Source organism: Oncorhynchus keta, chromosome 23 (assembly GCF_023373465.1).
Source record: "Oncorhynchus keta strain PuntledgeMale-10-30-2019 chromosome 23, Oket_V2, whole genome shotgun sequence".
In the NCBI taxonomy this organism is placed as follows: Eukaryota; Metazoa; Chordata; class Actinopteri; order Salmoniformes; family Salmonidae; genus Oncorhynchus; species Oncorhynchus keta.
In genome coordinates, this window is record NC_068443.1 from 37,085,782 (window position 1) to 37,104,450 (window position 18,669).

Here is an 18,669-nt window from a genome sequence, read left to right on the forward strand (position 1 = left end):
CATTGTTACAAGCTCATTCGTAAATAGTATAGCTGTGACGTGAGATGCATGACATAGTAAACATGCCATCGATTCCCCACCACATACAGTACCAGTCAAAAGTTTGGACAATTCTACTCATTCAAGGATTTTAATGTATTTTTTACTATATTCTACATATGAAATAACACGCACAGAATCATGTAGTAACCAAAAAAAGTGTTAAATATTTTAGATTCTTCAAAGTAGCCACCCTTTGCCTTGATGACAGCTTTGCACACTTGGCATTCTCTCAACCAGCTTCATGAGGAATGCTTTTCCAACAGTCTTGACAGAGTTCCCACATATGCTGAGTACTTGCTGGCTGCTTTTCCATCACTCCGCGGTCCAACTCATCCCAAACAATCTCAATTGGGTTGAGGTTTGTGATTGTGGAGGCCAGGTCATCTGATGCAGTACTCCATCACTATCCTTCTTGGTCATTTACCCCTCACACAACCTGAAAATGTGTTTTGGGTCATTGTCCTGTTGAGAAACAAATTATAGCGCAAACCAGATGGGATGGAGTATTGCTGCGGAATGCTGTGGTTGTCATGCTGGTTCACGTAAGTGTGCCTTGAATTCTAATAAATCACAGACAGTGTCATCAGCAAAGCACCCCCACCATCACACCACCTCCATGCTTCACGGTGGGAACTACACATGCGGAGATCACCCGTTCACCTACTCTGCGTCTCACAAAGACACAGCGGTTGGGGTCAAAAATCTCACAGACCAATGTCCATTGCTCATATTTCTTGGCCCAAGCAAGTCTCTTCTTATTGGTGTCCTTTTTTAGTGGTTTCTTTGCAGCAGTTCGATCATGAAGGCCTGATTCACACTGTCTCCTCTGGACAGTTGATGTTGATGTCTGTTACTTGAACATTTATTTGGGTTGAAATCTGAGGTGCAGTTAACTCTAATGAACTTATCCTCTGCAGCAGAGGTACCTGTGGCTCTTCCTTTCCTGTGGCGGTCCTCATGAGAGCCAGTTTCATCATAGTAGCTTGATGGTTTTTTGCGACTGCACTTAACATTTTCCGGATTGACTGACATTCATGTCTTAAAGTAAAGATGGACTGTCGTTTTTCTTTGCATATTTGAGCTGTTCTTGCCATAATATGGACTTGGGCTTTCAACAAATGGGGCTATCTTCTATATACCACTCCTACCTTGTCACAACACAACTGATTGGCTCAAACGCATTAAGAAGGAAAGAAATTCCACAAATTAACTTTTAACAAGTCACACCTGTTAATTGAAATGCATTCCAGGTGACTACTTCATGAAGCTGGTTGAGAATGCCAAGAGTGTGCAAAGCTGCCATCAAGGCAACGGGTGAGTACTTTGAAGAATATAAAACATACAGTGGGGAGAACAAGTATTTGATACACTGCTGATTTTGCAGGTTTTCCTACTTACAAAGCATGTAGAGGTCTGTAATTTTTTATCATAGGTACACTTCAACTGTGAGAGACGGAATCTAAAACAAAAATCCAGAAAATCACATTGTATGATTTTTAAGTAATTAATTAGCATTTTATTGCATGACATAAGTATTTGATCACCTACCAACCAGTAAGAATTCTGGCTCTCACAGTTGAAGTGTACCTATGATTAAAAATTACAGACCTATACATGCTTTGTAAGTAGGAAACACTGCCGATTTTGCAGGTTATCAAATACTTGTTCTCCCCACTGTATGTTGATTTGTTTAATACTTTTTTCCCGGTTGCTACATGAGTCCATGTGTTGTTTCATAGTGAAGACACCTAAACTATTCTACAATCTAGAAAATAGTAAAAAATAAAGCAACCCTTGAATGAGTAGGTGTCAACTTTTGACTGGTACTGTACTTGTCAAAATGGTCTATGATTTAAAGAATGTCCCCGTTAATAGATTCAAATTCTCTTTGTTACATGAAGTTACCAATTCCGGTTTTGACACTGCAAAGAGTTGTAACAATGCTGCGTTCTAAAATTGTCACGCTATCCAAACAGTTGCCCAACAGTGGGAGGAGAGGTGTGTGACCGACTCCTTGACTGCTGGCTCCTCTGGCATTTCACCACCGCCATGACCACATCAGGCTGCTGCCACCTGCCTGGCTCCCTGTGTGACTACTCAGGCAGCGCCGACCTGCCCAAGGTGGTAGAGGAGCCAGATGCTGGCCAGGCCCAGTACGTCGCTAAGGTTACGGCCAAAGATGGTCGCTCACTCTCCACTGTTGTCAAAGCTGTGGGCTCACAGAGGTAAGGTGGTTGGTTCCTCAAGAGAGTTTCTACTCAGGCACATTTCAGTTGAATGCCTTCAGTTGTACTACTGACTAGGTATCCTGCTTTTTGTATATGTATGGCTTCCTGAGACGGTGTCCCTTTGCTTCTATCTGACATTAACCTAACATAGCAGGCATAAAATAGCAGCATTTCTTTCTTTCTTGTCCTTACAATAAAAAAATACACTGTTTTAGGTTCTCTTCTGCACTGTTGAACCAATTCAGTTAATGTGGAGGAGGAAGAGGTACGATGGAGTGTCGCCAAAAGCTCTTGTAACGGATGTGAAACAGCTAGCTTAGTTAGCGGTGCGCGCTAAATAGCGTTTCATTCGGTGACGTCACTTGCTCTGAGACCTTGAAGTAGTAGTTCCCCTTGCTCTGCATGGGCCGCAGCTTTTGTGGAGCGATAGGTAACGATGCTTCGTGGGTGACTGTTGTTGATGTGTGCAGAGGATCCCTGGTTCGTGCCCGGGTATGGGCGAGGGGACGGTCTAAAGTTATATTGTTACACTCTCATTCCATTTCCTCGGAAGCCCGGATGCATTTGGTTGTTACCGACCCTGCAGAGGGTGATCTGATATGTACACAATTTCTTCCTTGGAGATTAACAATGGACAAATATACAGTTGAAGTTGGGAGTTTACATCCACCTTAGCCAAATACATTTAAACTCAGTTTTTCACAATTCCTGACATTTAATCCTAGTAAAAATTTCCCTGTCTGAGTTCAGTTAGGATCACCACTTTATTTTAAGAATGTGAAATGTCAGAATAATAGTAGAGAATTATTTCAGCTTTTATTTATTTCATCACATTCCCAGTGGGTCAGAAGTTTACATGCACTCAATTAGTGTTTGGTAGCATTGCCTTTAAATTGTTTACCTTGGGGCAAACGTTTTGGATAGCCGTCCACAAGCTTCCCACAATAAGTTAGGTAAATTTTGGCCCAAGCAAGTCTATTCTTCTTTTTGGTGTCCTTTTTAGTAGTGGTTTCTTTGCAGTAATTCGACCAATGAAGACCGAATTCACGCAGTCTTCTCTGAACAGTTGATGTTGAGATGTCTGTTACTTGAACACTGTGAAGCATTTATTTGGGCTGCAATTTCTGGGGCTGTTAACTCTAATGAACTGATCCTCTTAAGAAGGCAAGAAATTCCACAAATGAACTTTTAAAAAGACACAGGCCATTTGTTAATAAAGGCATTCCAGGTGTCTACCTCATGAAGCTGGTTGAGAGAATTCCAAGTGTGCAAAGCTGTCATCAAAGCAAGGGGTGGCTACTTTGAAGAATCTCGCATATTAAAAATATTTTTATTTGTTTAACACCTTTTTTGGTTCCTAAATGATTCTATATGTGTTATTTCATAGTTTTCATGTTTTTCTGCAATGTAGAAAGTAGTAAAATTAAAGAAAAACCCTTGAATGAGTAGGTGTCAACTTTTGACTGGTTATATATGGCCTAATTCTCAATATACTAAGTAATCTCATATTTAGCATATCTGATAAATGAATTTTGTATATTGATTAAGTAAATGTCTCCTGTTTATATGTACATTATAAACCGGGTGGTTCGAGCCCTGAATACCATGGCTGTCAATCAATCAATCAAATTTTATTTATATAGCCCTTCGTACATAAGCTGATATCTCAAAGTGCTGTACAGAAACCCAGCCTAAAACCCCAAACAGCAAGCAATGCAGGTGTAGAAGCAAGGCTGTCATCCAATCAGTTTATCAGACCGTATACCATGGGTATGACAAAACATTTATTTTTACAGATCTAATTATGTTGGTAACCAGCTTGTAATAGCAATAAGGCACCTCGGGGGGTTGTGATATATGGTCAATATTGGCCATATATCACATGTACCACACCTCCTCGGGCCTTATTTCGTAAGTATGTAATGTGTTTTGAAATGAGTGGTCACTCAGCACTTTTTTTTCTCCCTTATTTGTCCAGTAATGAAGGCATGTGTCGTATCTGCCACGAGGGGGCCGGTGGTGAGACGCTGCTCTCCCCTTGTGACTGCACAGGGACCCTGGGTAAGGTGCACAAGAGCTGCCTGGAGAAGTGGCTGTCGTCCTCCAACACCAGTTACTGTGAGCTCTGCCACACAGAGTTCACTGTTGAACGGCGACCCCAGCCCCTCACACAGGTACAACATTGGCACTGTGTGTGTGTCCTTAAACACCATAATAATTGACGGGAAAAAGACTGTAATAATAGTGGTCCTTTCCTTGCATCCTCCCAGTGGTTGCGGGACCCGGGGCCTCGCAGTGAGAAGCGCACGCTGCTGTGCGACATGGCCTGCTTCCTGCTCATCACGCCACTGGCAGCCATCTCCGGCTGGCTGTGTCTGAGGGGAGCCCAGGACCACCTGACCCTCAACAGCCGGTTGGGGGCCGTGGGACTCATTGCCCTCACCATCGCCCTCTTCACCATCTACATCCTCTGGACACTGGTAACTAGGCCCCACACACAGACCAGATACACATGACATTTTAGTCATTTGTCAGGTGCTCCTATCCAGAGTGACTTACAGTTAGTGCATTCATCTTGAGATAGATGTAATTTCTATCTCAGTAGAGTCAAGTGCAAGTGCTGGTAAAGTGTTCTTTTTTTGGTATTTATATCTTTTTTGGGGGGGAGAGGGGTGAGGAGGAGGATTATTTAAGATACTGTTTGTGGAAGATGGGCAGGGACTCTGTCCTAGTTTCAGGGAGCAGAGCTTGGACTGGGCTGAGTGGGAGCTGCCCTCCTGTAAGAGTGGGAGACCTAAGGTGGCAGGATGGCATGCTTGGGTTGGGGTGTAGGATTTGAGCGTAGTCTGAAGGTAGGGACGAGCAGTTCCTCTTGCTGTTCAGTAGGTAAGTACCATGGTCACACAGAACACACACACACACCTCATGGATTACTTTACACCACCTTTGTTAATTGACAGCATTTTTTTTGCAGTATAAATGTGTGCTTTACAATAGCTATTAGTACATTTTGTAAGATGAATAATACTTCTTTTTTTTTCTTGTCTGGAATTCTGTACCCTTCCCATTTTATATTCAGGGGAGACAAGTAAATGAGCCAACATAGATATTTTTTGTCTGCAACAATCTTTTGTCTCTTCTCTGGAAAGACTATTGTACTCTGAAAAAATACTTAGTTACAATAGTTACAAAATCAGCAACTGACACGGAACCATTTTGTAGACCAAATACAAATGTCATACAATATGTTTCACGTCGTGTTGTGAGCAGAGTTGGGGTCAATTCCATTTTAATTCCAGTCAATTCAGGAAGTACACTGAAATTCCAAGTATCTTCAATGCTTTTCAATTGGACATGGGTTTGCTCTCTGAATTGAAAGGGAATTGATACCTGGTTGTGCGTGCCTGCAATAGCAACCATATATTCAGAGATTCTGCTCTGTGCAGGTCATATCAAATGTCTAGTTTCATTGACGTCTGTCTTCGTGCCCCTCAGGTATCGTTCCGCTATCACTGTCAGTTATACTCCGAGTGGAGGAGGACCAATCAGAAAGTGCGCCTGCTAATGCCCGACATAAAAGGAGCGCACTCCACTCAACATTCCGTGCCGACGAAGTCAACCAAGAAAATGACTGACGAGACCATCGTATGAGCACCAAGCGACGTGTTCTCGCAAATAAAGTGTTACATAACTCAAACTTCTGCGCTCTTAAGGACCATTCTGGGGGATTATTTTTCCATATTCCCATTTAAGCACTATAACCATTTTGATTTTGGGATATTTTGGACTCGTAGAAGGACGTGCCACTGATGTCATCGCCGGATTATGAACACTGGACTGGAACATAAGGTGACAGCCAATAGCGGGATACTGATGCAGCATGTTAATACAGTAACATACCACCCCACCCCATCACAATGTATTTAGCTTTTTTTGGACAACTACCATCCAATAGGCTTGTGAATTTACTCAGAACGACCATGTTTAAATATGATGTTCTCTGTTTAAGAAAAAATATTTTCCCTTTTTGAAGTTGGGAGGAGAAAGTGGGCTTTGGTGTCAGTCAATGTATACAAAAGTATTTGATGTAATTTTAGTCTTCCTGTTGGACTCCTTTTGAGTAAGCTGGGTCATTGTGGAATAAAATATAAGGGACTCTTGTCACCGTACAATGGCTTGCATGTGTAAAATGTCATGTGTTCTGAAACTCTTTGTGCTACTTATACAGGAGTATTGGATCTGTAACAATCTAGCTCCCGTGTGGCGCAGCGGTCTAAGGCACTGCGAGTGCAAGAGGCATCCCTGGTTCAAATTCAGGCTGTGATTGGGAGTCCCATAGGGCGGTGCACAATTGGCCCAGCGTCGTCTAGGTTTGACCGGGGTAGGCTGTCATTGTAAATAAGAATTTGTTCTTAACTGACTTGCCTAGTTAAATGTAAAAAAATATATATTTTCTGCACCACTCCATACCACCATCTAGTGAATATTTATGGGATTACTCTCCTTGCAGGTCCAGAAGGAGTCAAAAGTAAACAGGTACCATGAAAGAGATCCACTCAACTACTTGTATTATAAAATTTAATTTCATGGCATTAATATGTGAGTGAACAAGCTATCAAAAAACAAAAATATATTACACAAAATGAAGAAAGTCGGCACGCACAACACTTTGAGATGACAGAAAGGGAGGAACGGTGATGGTCGTCAATGGGTTACAGGTTCTGGCAGCACTGCAGTTTGTTCCCTTTCTGGTCTGTGGTGGGTGGAACACTTATGTCCACCACATTGTTTCCAGGGGACTCGTCGTGGGCAGACCGCTCGGCGATCTGCTTCTGCGATACGATGCGATAGATTTCTGCGCAGAGTAGACTAGACTGTTGTGGTGCATCTCAGTACTTCAAAGAGGATTTCTTTCCTATTCTCTAGTCTACTTAATCTGCACGTGTCTTAAGAATCAAAAATTGGGAAATGTCAAATCAATTTGCTTTGCTCTTGTACTGTACCTGTAAGGATGTTCTTGAAAGCTTCTTCTACATTTGTTGAATCCAAGGCTGAAGTTTCAATAAAGGATAGAGTGTTCTTCTCTGCAGGGTTAAAGAAAAGGCAAAGTGAGTCACACATCAAGAAATTGTTTCAGGACAGAATCCTTCTGTATTACACATTGAGTCCCAATATTATACTCTCCTCCCTTCCCTTGTGATGACCACTGATATACAAGTTCCAGATAAGTGAAAGCAACTATATGGTGTTGCTCTCATTTCACTTTCATCCTATCCATCTCTTCAGTGGTCATTTAGGACCACAAAATATAAAGAGGAGACTCTTCCAAGATTGTCCCAATAAGCCCTTGTACCCCTGAGCCTGGTCCTAGATGCCATGGTCCTACAAGCCATGACAATGACCATAGGAGTTGACAAGACAGCACAATTAGATCTGTGGCCAGGCTATGTTTCCTCTGCCAAAATATGCAAGTACCTGCAAAAGCCCGGGCCTCGTCCGTGGGCACGGCCCTGAGATGGCGCAGGTCGTTCTTGTTGCCCGCCAGCATGATGACAATGTTGTTGTCGGCATGATCCCTCAGTTCCTTCAACCATCGCTCCACGTTTTCATAGGTCAAGTGCTTGGCGATGTCATACACTAGGAGAGCACCAACTGCCCCTCTGTAATAGCTGTCGGAAAGAGACTGCGTATCAATCTCAATGCACAAACAGACAATGTATGTATCCCAAGTGAGGCTTCATGTCAGGCACTGATTGATGAGGCTTGTAATCGGCTAGTGCTCAACAAACCCGATCTCTGTGAGCTATAGGGTATGCAGGTTTATGTTCCACACTTCAACCCAGCACTAAAACACCAAATTTTCAACTAATCAAGGACTTGAGCAGTTGATTGATTTGAATCACCTTTTACCTCTCTGAGACTATAATTTGAGACCACTACATTATACATAAAATGGTGCCGGAGAAGAAAGCAGACGTTTTACGTGCCCCCAACGATTGTGTTTTTTAATTATTTTTTTAAACTTATCTTGCAACTGGATCCTGGACTTCCTGACGGGCCTCCCCCAGGTGGTAAGGGTAGGTAACTACACATCCGCCACGCTGATCCTCAACACTGGGCCCCTCAGGTGCGTGCTCAGTCTCCTCCTGTACTCCCTGTTCACTCACAACTGCACAGCCAGGCATGACTCCAACACCATTAAGTTTGCAGATGACACAACAGTGGTAGACCTGATCAACGATGAGACAGCCTATAGGGAGAAGGTCAGAGACCTGGCCGTGTGGTGCCAGGATAACAACCTCTCCCTCAATGTGATCAAGACAAAGGAGATGATTGTGTACTACAGGAAAAGGAGGACCAAGCACGCCCCCATTCTCATCGACGGGGCTGCAGTGGAGCAGATTGAGAGCTTCAAGTTCCTTGGTGTCCACATCACCAGCAAACTAACATGGTCCAAGCACACCAAGACAGTCATGAAGAGGGCACGACAAAACCTATTCTCCCCCAGAGGACTGAAAAGATTTGGCATGGGTCCTCAGATCCTCAAAAGGTTCTACAGCTGCACCATCGAGAGCACTGGTTGTATCACTGCCTGGTATGGCAACTGCTCGGCCTCTGAAATTGTCAGACTCCAGCCACCCTAGTCATAGACTGTTCTCTCTCGCTACCGCATGGCAATCAGTACCGGAGGGCAAAGTCTAGGTCCAGGAGGCTTCTAAACAGCTTCTACCCCCCATGCCATAAGACTCCTGAACACCTCCACTCCCACTCCCCAGGTGCTCTCATTTTTTTTTACTTCTGTAACTGTAAAAGCCTTGGTTTCTTGCATGTTAACATTAGAAGCCTACTCCCTAAGTTTGTTTTACTCACTGCTTTAGCACACTCAGCCAACCTGGATGTTTTAGCCGTTTCTGAATCCTGGCTTAGGAAAACCACCAAAAACCCTGAAACCTCCATCCCTAACTATAACATTTTCCGCCAAGATAGAACTGCCAAAGGGGGCGGTGTTGCAATCTACTGCAGTTCTGTAGTTCTGTCTTTACCATCCAGGTCTGTACCCAAACCATTCGAGCTTCTACTTCTAAAAATGCACCTTTCCAGAAACAAGTCTCTCACTGTTGCCACTAGCTATAGACCGACACCATATGTGAATTGATTGCCCCCCATCTATCTTCTGAGCTCGTGCTACTAGGTGACCTAAACTGGGACATGCTTAACACCTCGGCCATCCTACAATCTAAGCTTAATGCCCTCAATCTCACACAAATTATCAATGAACCTAACAGGTACATCCCCAAATCCGTAAACACGTGCACCCTCATAGATATCATCCTAACTAACTCGCCCTCCAAGTACACCTCTGCTGTTTTCAATCTAGATCTCAGCGATCACTGCCTTATTGCCTGCGTCCGTAATGGGTCTGCGACCAAACGACCACCCCTCATCACTGTCAAACGCTCCCTAAAACACTTCTGCAAACATGCCTTTCTAATCGACCTGGCCGGGGTATCGTGGAATGACATTGACCTCATCCCGTCAGTAGAGGATGCCTGGTTATTCTTTAAAAGTGCCTTCCTCACCATCTTAAATAAGCATGCCCCGTTCATAAAAATTAGAACTAGGAATAGATATAGCCCTTGGTTCACTCCAGACCTGTCTGCCCTTGACCAGCACAAAAACATCCTGTGGCGTTCTGCATTAGCATCGAATAGCCCCAGTGATATGCAACTTTTCAGGGAAGTTAGCTTTCTTAACTGCCTGTGTATATTAAGGCTAGCTTTTTCAAACATAAATTTGCATCCTGTAGTACAAACTCAATGTTCTGGGACACTGTAAAGTCCATGGAGAATAAGAGCACCTCCTCCCAGCTGCCCACTGCTCTGAGGCTAGTAAACACTGTTACTGTAATTTAATTGTACCAATGTGTTTTCATTAATTGAATTCCCTTAATCTATTTCATGAGAATTTGTAAGATTCTTGTTTGCATAAAATAGACGGAGACCAGTCTTAGCAATAATAGGTAACAGAATTTATTCCCGGATCGCGCTGCCACTTTACTACGAGCAACCGTTTATACACAATAACATGACGTCATTTCATTGCTTAACAGAATCAATCCCCTCCTCTCGACCGGGACAAAGTGAGATTAATAGTTCATTCTAATTTACTAACACACTCACAGGTCACACAACATAACTGAATTAACTTTTGACCCTCCAACATTATCGATCACCACTTAGCTGACAGTTCTAATTAACAGAACCTAGGAATGCACTCACTTCCTTATCTAAAAACCCCAGAGCTTAGTTTTGTCGGTTCAACCATAGGTTAACTACCTTATCTGTTTACTTAATCCACAACCCATTCGTTTCTGCCTAGTTGGAATGGTGTTCATTAACTTTAATTACACAATCCCTTCTTATGAACTCATTGTTAATCAGATATAATAAAACAGAGTATAAGTTTACTTAGTTACAGTTCCATTTAAAATTATTTGTTCAGTCATTTAATCATAATTTTCCCAACACACTGTTACCATCGATAAATCCACTATAATTGAGAATTTCAATCAGCATTTCTCTACGGCTGGCCATGCTTTCCACCTGGCTACCCCTACCCCGGTCAACTGCCCGGCACCCTCCAGAGCAACCCGCCAAAGCCCCCACCATTTCTCCTTCACCCCAATCCAGATAGCTGATGTTCTGAAAGAGCTGCAAAATCTGGACCCCTACAAATCAGCCAGGCTAGACAATCTGGACCCTCTCTTTCTAAAATGATCTGCCGAAATTGTTGCAACCCCTATTACTAGCCTGTTCAACCCCTCTTTCATATCGTCTGAGATTCCCAAAGATTGGAAAGCTGCCGCGGTCGTCATCCTCTTCAAAGGGGGTGACACTCTAGACCCAAACTGCTACAGACCTATATCTATCCGACCCTGTCTTTCTAAGGTCTTAGAAAGCCAAGTTAACAGATTACCGAAATTTTTGAATCCCACCGTACCTACTCGGCTATGCAATCTGGTTTCAGAGCTGGTCATGGGTGCACCTCAGCCACGCTCAAGGTCCTAAACGACATCATAACCGCCATCGATAAGAGACATTACTGTGCAGCCGTATTCATCGACCTTGCCAAGGCTATCGACTCTGTCATTTACCACATTCTTATTGGGAGACTCGACAGCCTTGGTTTCTCAAATAATTGCCTCGCCTGGTTTACCAACTACTTCTCTGATAGAGTTCAGTGTGTCAAATCGGAGGGCCTGTTGTCCGGACCTCTGGCAGTCTCTATGGGGGTACCACAGGGTTAAATTCTCGGGTCGACTCTCTTCTCTGTATACATCAATGATGTCGCTATTGCTGCTGGTGATTCTCTGATCCACCTCTACGCAGACGACACCATTCTGTATACTTCTGGCCCCTCTTTGGACACTGTGTTAACTAACCTCCAGATGAGCTTTAATGCCATACAACTCTCCTTCCGTGGCCTCCAACTGCTCTTAAATGTAAGCTAAACTAAATGCATCCTATTCAATCGATCACTGCCCGCACCTCCCGGCCCGTCCAGCATCACTACTCTGGACGGCTCTGACTTAGAATACATGGACAACTACAAATACCTAGGTGTCTGGTTAGACTGTAAACTCTCCTTCCAGACTCACAATAAGCATCTCCAATCCAAAATTAAATCTAGAATCGGCTTCCTATATCGCAACAAAGCATCCTTCACTCATGCTGCCAAACATACCCTCGTAAAACTGACCATCCTACCGATCCTCGACTTCGGCAATGTCATCTATAAAATAGCCTCCAACACTCTACTCAACCAATTGGATGCAGTCTATCATAGTGCCATACGTTTTGTCACCAAAGCCCCATACACTACCCACCACTGCGACCTGTACGCTCTCGTTGGTTGGCCCTCGCTTCATACTCATCGCCAAACCCACTGGCTACAGGTTATCTACAAGTCTCTGCTAGGTAAAGCCCCGCCTTATCTCAGCTCACTGGTCACCATAGCAGCACCCACTCGTAGCATGCGCTCCAGCAGGTATATCTCACTGGTCACCCCCAAAGCTAATTCCTCCTTTGGTCGCCTTTCCTTCCAGTTGCCAATGACTGGAACAAACTTCAAAAATCACTGAAGCTGGAGACACTTATCTCCCTCACTAGCTTTAAGCACCAGCTGTCAGAGCAGCTCACAGATCACTGCACCTGTACATAGACAGATGGGCTGTTTACAGATGGGCTATCTACCTCCCCATACTGTATTTATTTATTTATTTATCTTGCTCCTTTGCACCCCAGTATCACTACTTGCACATTCATCTTCTGCACATCTACCATTCCAGTGTATAATTGCTATATTGTAATTACTTCGCCACCATGGCTTATTTATTGCCTAAACTCCCTAATCTTATTTGCACTCACTGTATATAGACTTTTCTTTCTTTTTTTCTACTGTATTGTTGACTGTTTTGTTTATTCCATGTGTAACTATGTGTTGTTGTATGTGTCGAATTGCTATGCTTTATCTTGGCCAGGTCGCAGTTGCAAATGAGAACTTGTTCTCAACTAGCCTACCTGGCTAAATAAAATAAATAAAATAACCTAATCAAATGGCTATCCAGACTATTTGCAATGCCCCCTCTCGTACACCCCTGCTACTTTCTGTTGACATCATCTATGCATAGTCACTTTAATAACTACCTTCATGTACATATTACCTCAACTAACCAGTGCCCCTGCACATTGACTCTGTACCGGTACCCCCCTGTATATGGCCTCGCTATTGTTATTTTGCTGCTGCTCTTTAATTACTTGTTACTTTTATTTCTTATTCTTTTCCATGTTTTTTTTTTTAACTGCATTGTTTGTTAGGGGTTCGTAAGTAAGCATTTCACTGTAAAGTCTATTATACCTGTTGTATTCGGCACATGTGACATATAACATTTGATTTTGATTACTCTTTTCTGCGATCCTTGCTGACAATCATTTCATTTTCAAGAGGCTTCAACAGGCCGTTTTGAGGGATCCCACACGACTTACGCGGAGGTGATGGCTCTGTAACGTTCCTGTCCAGCTGTGTCCCATATCTGGGCCTTTATCGTCTTCCCATCCACCTGGATGCTGCGGGTGGCAAACTCCACTCCGATGGTGCTCTTACTCTCAAGGTTGAACTCATTCCGTGTGAACCGAGAGAGCAAATTGCTCTTTCCGACGCCCGAGTCCCCAATTAACACAACTGTTGATAAAGAAACAGAGAGAGATATGGAGAGAATGAGAGACTGAGAAAACACACTGGCTGAAATGTATTTAGCCTAAAGTCATATGAGGTAGCGTAGTCAACAGGTATTTTGCAGATATACTAGTATCCAGGATCCTGGCCTAGAACTTGGATGTTTGCATTCTTCACCATATGTAACACGGCCCTCCCACCTACGACCGTGTTACATAATGCAGGTTTTCCTTTTCAATCCTTCACTCCCATTGACAATATTGAATAAGTGGAAGGCTGAAATCGACCTATTTTGAAGTGGCATGTGTCTGTATATTTCTGTCAATATTTCTATGCGCTTATGGGTCTTTTGGTTAATCGGTTGCCCTTAATTAACCAAGGAGACATAATAGTTGATGCACAGTTGGAGTGATATCCGACTTGTACACAGTGGGACCCCATGATTGTGTCGTGGCGGGACCCCATGGTTGTGCCGTGGCGGAGATCTTTGTGGGCTATACTCAGCCTTGTCTCAGGATGGTAAGTTGGTGGTTGAAGATATCCCTCTAGTGGTGTGGGGGCTGTGCTTTGGCAAAGTGGGTGGGGTTATATCCTTCCTGTTTTGCCCTGTCCGGGGGTGTCCTCAGATGGGGCCACAGTGTCTCCTGACCCCTCCTGTCTCAGCCTCCAGTATTTATGCTGCAGTAGTTTGTGTCGGGGGGCTAGGGTCAGTTTGTTATATCTGGAGTACTTCTCCTGTCCTATTTGGTGTCCTGTGTGAATCTAAGTGTGCGTTCTCTAATTCTCTCCTTCTTTGTTTCTCTCTCTCGGAGGACCTGAGCCCTAGGACCATGCCCCAGGACTACCTGACATGATGACTCCTTGCTGTCCCCAGTCCACCTGGCCATGCTGCTACTCCAGTTTCAACTGACCTGAGCCCTAGGACCATGCCCCAGGACTACCTGACATGACGACTCCTTGCTGTCCCCAGTCCACCTGGCCATGCTGCTGCTCCAGTTTCAACTGTTCTGCCTTACTATTATTTGACCATGCTGGTCATTTATGAACATTTGAACATCTTGGCCATGTTCTGTTATAATCTCCACCCGGCACAGCCAGAAGAGGACTGGCCACCCCACATAGCCTGGTTCCTCTCTAGGTTTCTTCCTAGGTTTTGGCCTTTCTTGGGAGTTTTTTCTAGCCACCGTGCTTCTACAACTGCATTGCTTGCTGTTTGGGGTTTTAGGCTGGGTTTCTGTACAGCACTTTGAGATATCAGCTGATGTACGAAGGGCTATATAAATACAATTAGATTTTTTTTTTTTTTGATCACTGCTGAGAAGCACTGAGCTCAATGATACAATAAGAGGAACTTTGGCCCTGTGGCATCACACTGCTGCTGCAGGAAGCTGATAACATGCTCCATCAAACCTGAATTGACAGTTGTGGGACACTTTTTGGTTTTCTGTTTTCAGCACGTTTTCTAAATTATGGCGAGGGAGGAAGAGCAGAACTCTTCAATCTCAGATGTCTAGTCCACAGGGGATAGATACTCTGTGTCACATCATAAATAGACCTCTATATGGGGTGTCAGTGGAAAACTGCAGGGTCATTCGATATCATTTCAGCATGTCATGTCACCACCATCTCAGATTGTTCTTAAATTGTTTCTGTAGTTAGAAACGGATAAGATTAGCTTTCCTGAAACATTATTTTGTTGAAATATAATTTGATATTTGAGAAATTAAGCTAATTGATTCCACCTAAATTGGACATTTTAATTTAAAGGATTCATATCTTCAATAAATATATTACCTAACACCTGATTTTGACCATAATTCTCTCTAACAATGATTACGACATGAGGAATCCCAAAAAATGATCAATAGCCACCCACAGACCCACCACACCAATCCCACTCCAACAACCAGTGATTTAAATAATCTGTTGTGTCATAAAAGCTCACATGATACACTACATGGCCAAAAGTATGTGGATATCTGCTTTTTGAACATCTCATTCCAAAATCATGGGCATTAATATGGAGTTGGTCCCCCTTTGCTGCTATAACAGCCTCTACTCTTCTGGGAAGGTTTTCCACTAGATGTTGGAACATTGCTGTGGGGATTTGCTTCCATTCAGCCACGTGCAGTAGTCGGGCACTGATGTTGGGCGATAAGGCCTGGCTGGCAGTCAGCGTTCCAATTCATCCCTAAGGTGTTTGATGGGGTTGAAATCAGGGCTCTGTGCAGGCCAGTCAAGTTCTTCCACATCGATCTCGGCAAACTATTTCTGTATGGACCTCGCTTTGTGCACGGGGTCATTGTCACGCTGAAACAGGAAAGACCTTCCCAAACAGTTGCCACAAAGTTGGAAGCATAGAATTGTCTAGAATGATGTTGTATGCTGTAGAGAGAAGATTTCCCTTCACTGGAACTAAGGGACCTAGTCCAAACCATGAAAAACAACCCCAGATCATTATTCCTCCTCCACCAAACTTTACAGTTGGCACTATTCATTTATGCAGGTAGTGTTCTCCTGGCATCCGCCAGATTTGTCCGTTGGACTTCCAGATTCATCACTTCAGAGAATGCGTTTCCACTGCTCCAGAGTTCAATGGCGGCGAGCGTTACACCACTCCAGCCGACGCTTGACATTGCGCATGATGATCTTAGGCTTGTGTGTGGCTGCTCGGCCATGGAAACCCATTTCATGAAGTCCCCGACGAACAGTTATTATGCTGATGTTACTTCCAGGGGCAGTTTCGAACTCTGTAGTGAGTGTTGCAACCGAGGACAGACAATTTAACACCCTACGCGCTTCAGCACTCAGTGGTCCTGTTCTGTGAGCTTATGTGGCCTACCACTTCGTGGCTGAGCTGTTGCTGCTTCTAGATGTTTCCACTTCACAATAACAGCACTTACAGTTGACTGGGGCAGCTCTAGTAGGACATTTCACGTCTGAGTTGTTAGGATGCCACGTTTCTATGACGGTGCCACATTGAAAGTCACTGAGCTCTTCAGGAAGGCCATTCTACTGCCAATGTTTGTCTATGGAGATTGCATGGCTGTGTGCTCGATTTTGTGCACTTGTCAGCAACGGGTGTGGCTGAAATAGCCTAATCCACTAATTTGAATAGGTGTCCACATACTTTTGTATATATATATAGCGTATGTCAAAATATTTCACTGTCAGCTGAACACAATAAACATCCACAGTTACAGTAGGTCTAGGCCTAGATAAATGCAAGATTTGCATATGGGCCTATAGGCTACAATAAACTACAAAATATTTAACTTCATATAGCTCTTTAAACCATAAAAGGGAAAACCGAGTTCTTGTCAGTAACCGATTTACAAATAGTTACACTTTTATGGGCTTATCAAAGTTGATAAAGTCAGAGGCAACGCAGATAGGTTGTTGCATCTTACTTATAGGTATAACCACGGGCGTTGTTACAATGTTACAATGACAGCATTTATATATCCATAGTAGCAAACGTTTTCCACCAGAGACTGATACAATGTTTCTTTCAAAACCATTCCTCCAAACTATTGGTTATGATTCGTTCAAAAGGCTGATGTCTGATTTGTCTTTAGAATTAAACAATCACATAATTATTGAAGGTGCTGTCAACGGGGGGCTGCAGTCATCAACATGTACCTTTGAACAAGAAGTCGTATTCATCGTCTCTGTTCCCCATTCTAGACGAGGCTTCTCCAACGCTTCTTTAGGAAAATAATTAGTAAAATATTTTGTCTCTGAATGACCTGTATGTACAGGAGAAAATGACATGAATTTAAAAGATAATGCGCCAATGCTGGCTGTCAAACGGGCTGACCGTAGGAAGAGCGTCTCCCCGAAATCTGCAGAAGGGGAGGAGTCCCTGTTTCTATGCCTTCCACACGGTGCCGCTGCTGTCTGTCATACCAATAGGAAACAAAGCACAACCTATGACTCCTGTGAGCAATTGAAGGTGTGTTGGATGCTCAGTTTGCTTATCACAAGGTAAAACTGCTTCATACATATAGTTCATGTCCTAAATTGGCAGTGGACCGTTGTGCTATTGGCTGATCCCTGCAACAGCATTTCTTCACTGTAGCCTATTTGAAGGTCTGCTTATAAACGTAACCTGTCTGCAAGCATTGTCTCATACATAAATTATTATTAATATTAGTCAATAAATGTAGGTGTACTATGAGCATCTGCAATGTATATTCATTTTCAGCAGGTCTTCTAACCAAGTACAGGTTAGAAGGTACAGACCGTCAACTAAAGTGCTACAGCTGTCTCATGAAAATTAACGAATCTCAATACTAACATCAACTGAAAAAAAATACATATGTATTACTTATTAATAATATTAAAGTATAGTCTCCCTCCTCATGACGCTTATAGTGGCAGTCACAATCAAGAGAAAGTCAGGCAGAGAGGTGAGCTATTGCAGACTGCTATTACAATGTCATTACCACATTCTCTGCCATGGTCATTACAACATACATTGCATATATAGTAAGCGCTGAGCATTATACAAAATATCATGCGTAAACACATACAATGCAATGCCTGCAACACTGACCCAGGAGACTGGGTGATATCGCTCACCGAGGCTGACGTCACATGAGTAAGGTTTTTATTCAGGCCAACATTTGTAAGGCCGCGGGGCAGGACGGCATTCTAGGGCGCGTTCTCAGAGCATGCGTAGAACAGCTGTCAGGCATATTCACTATCCTTTTCAACCTCTCCTTCTCCCAGTCTGTAATCCCCACGTCTCAAGCTGACCACCATCATTCCTGTTCCCAAGAACTCTAACGCTACCTGCCACAATGACTACCGCCCTGTAGCACTCACATCTGTGTGATCATGCTCTCCATAGCCGATGTAAGACCTTTAAACAAATTAACATTCACAAGGCTGCAGGGCCAGAAGGATTTCCAAGATGCATCACTCAGAGCATGTGCTGACCAGCTGGAAAGTGTCTTCACTGACATTTTCAACCTCTCCCTGACCCAGTCTGTAATACCTACATGTTTCAAGGAGACCACCATAGACCCTGTGTCCAAAAACACTCAGGTAACCTGTCTAAATGACTATTGCCCCGTACTGTAGCACTCACATCTGTAACCATGGAATGCTTTGAAAGGCTGGTCATGGCTCACCTCAAAACCATCATCCCAGCCACTTT

At 43.5% G+C, this 18,669-nt stretch overlaps 2 protein-coding genes across 5 annotated transcripts in view; one reads left to right on the top strand and one right to left on the bottom strand.

Moving 5' to 3' along the window:
- LOC118402272 (E3 ubiquitin-protein ligase MARCHF2-like) overlaps positions 1-15,308 on the top strand; it is a 66,244-nt gene extending 50,936 nt beyond the window's left edge. For 2 of the 4 annotated variants that reach the window (XM_052477135.1, XM_035800328.2), the window contains exons 2-6: positions 1,293-1,356; positions 2,019-2,267; positions 4,249-4,444; positions 4,541-4,750; positions 5,766-6,446. In XM_052477135.1, the coding sequence (XP_052333095.1) occupies positions 1,304-1,356; positions 2,019-2,267; positions 4,249-4,444; positions 4,541-4,750; positions 5,766-5,921 (864 nt within the window). In that variant the 5' untranslated portion in view covers positions 1,293-1,303 and the 3' untranslated portion in view covers positions 5,922-6,446. Of the gene's footprint in view, positions 1-305; positions 585-1,292; positions 1,357-2,018; positions 2,268-4,248; positions 4,445-4,540; positions 4,751-5,765; positions 6,652-6,780; positions 6,807-14,317 lie in introns of those variants that run through there. The other 2 variants (XM_052477134.1, XM_035800330.1) reach the window with 2 other exon arrangements.
- On the bottom strand, positions 6,835-17,382 carry LOC118402274 (ras-related protein Rab-11B-like). Its single transcript, XM_035800331.2, has 5 exons — positions 17,148-17,382; positions 13,316-13,511; positions 7,746-7,939; positions 7,274-7,354; positions 6,835-7,125 (listed from the first exon to the last, which is right to left on the bottom strand). Exons 1-5 carry the CDS (start codon positions 17,185-17,187, stop codon positions 6,983-6,985), a joined length of 654 nt encoding a protein of 217 aa, XP_035656224.1. The 5' UTR covers positions 17,188-17,382; the 3' UTR covers positions 6,835-6,982.
- Between the last annotated feature and the right edge of the window lie 1,287 nt (positions 17,383-18,669).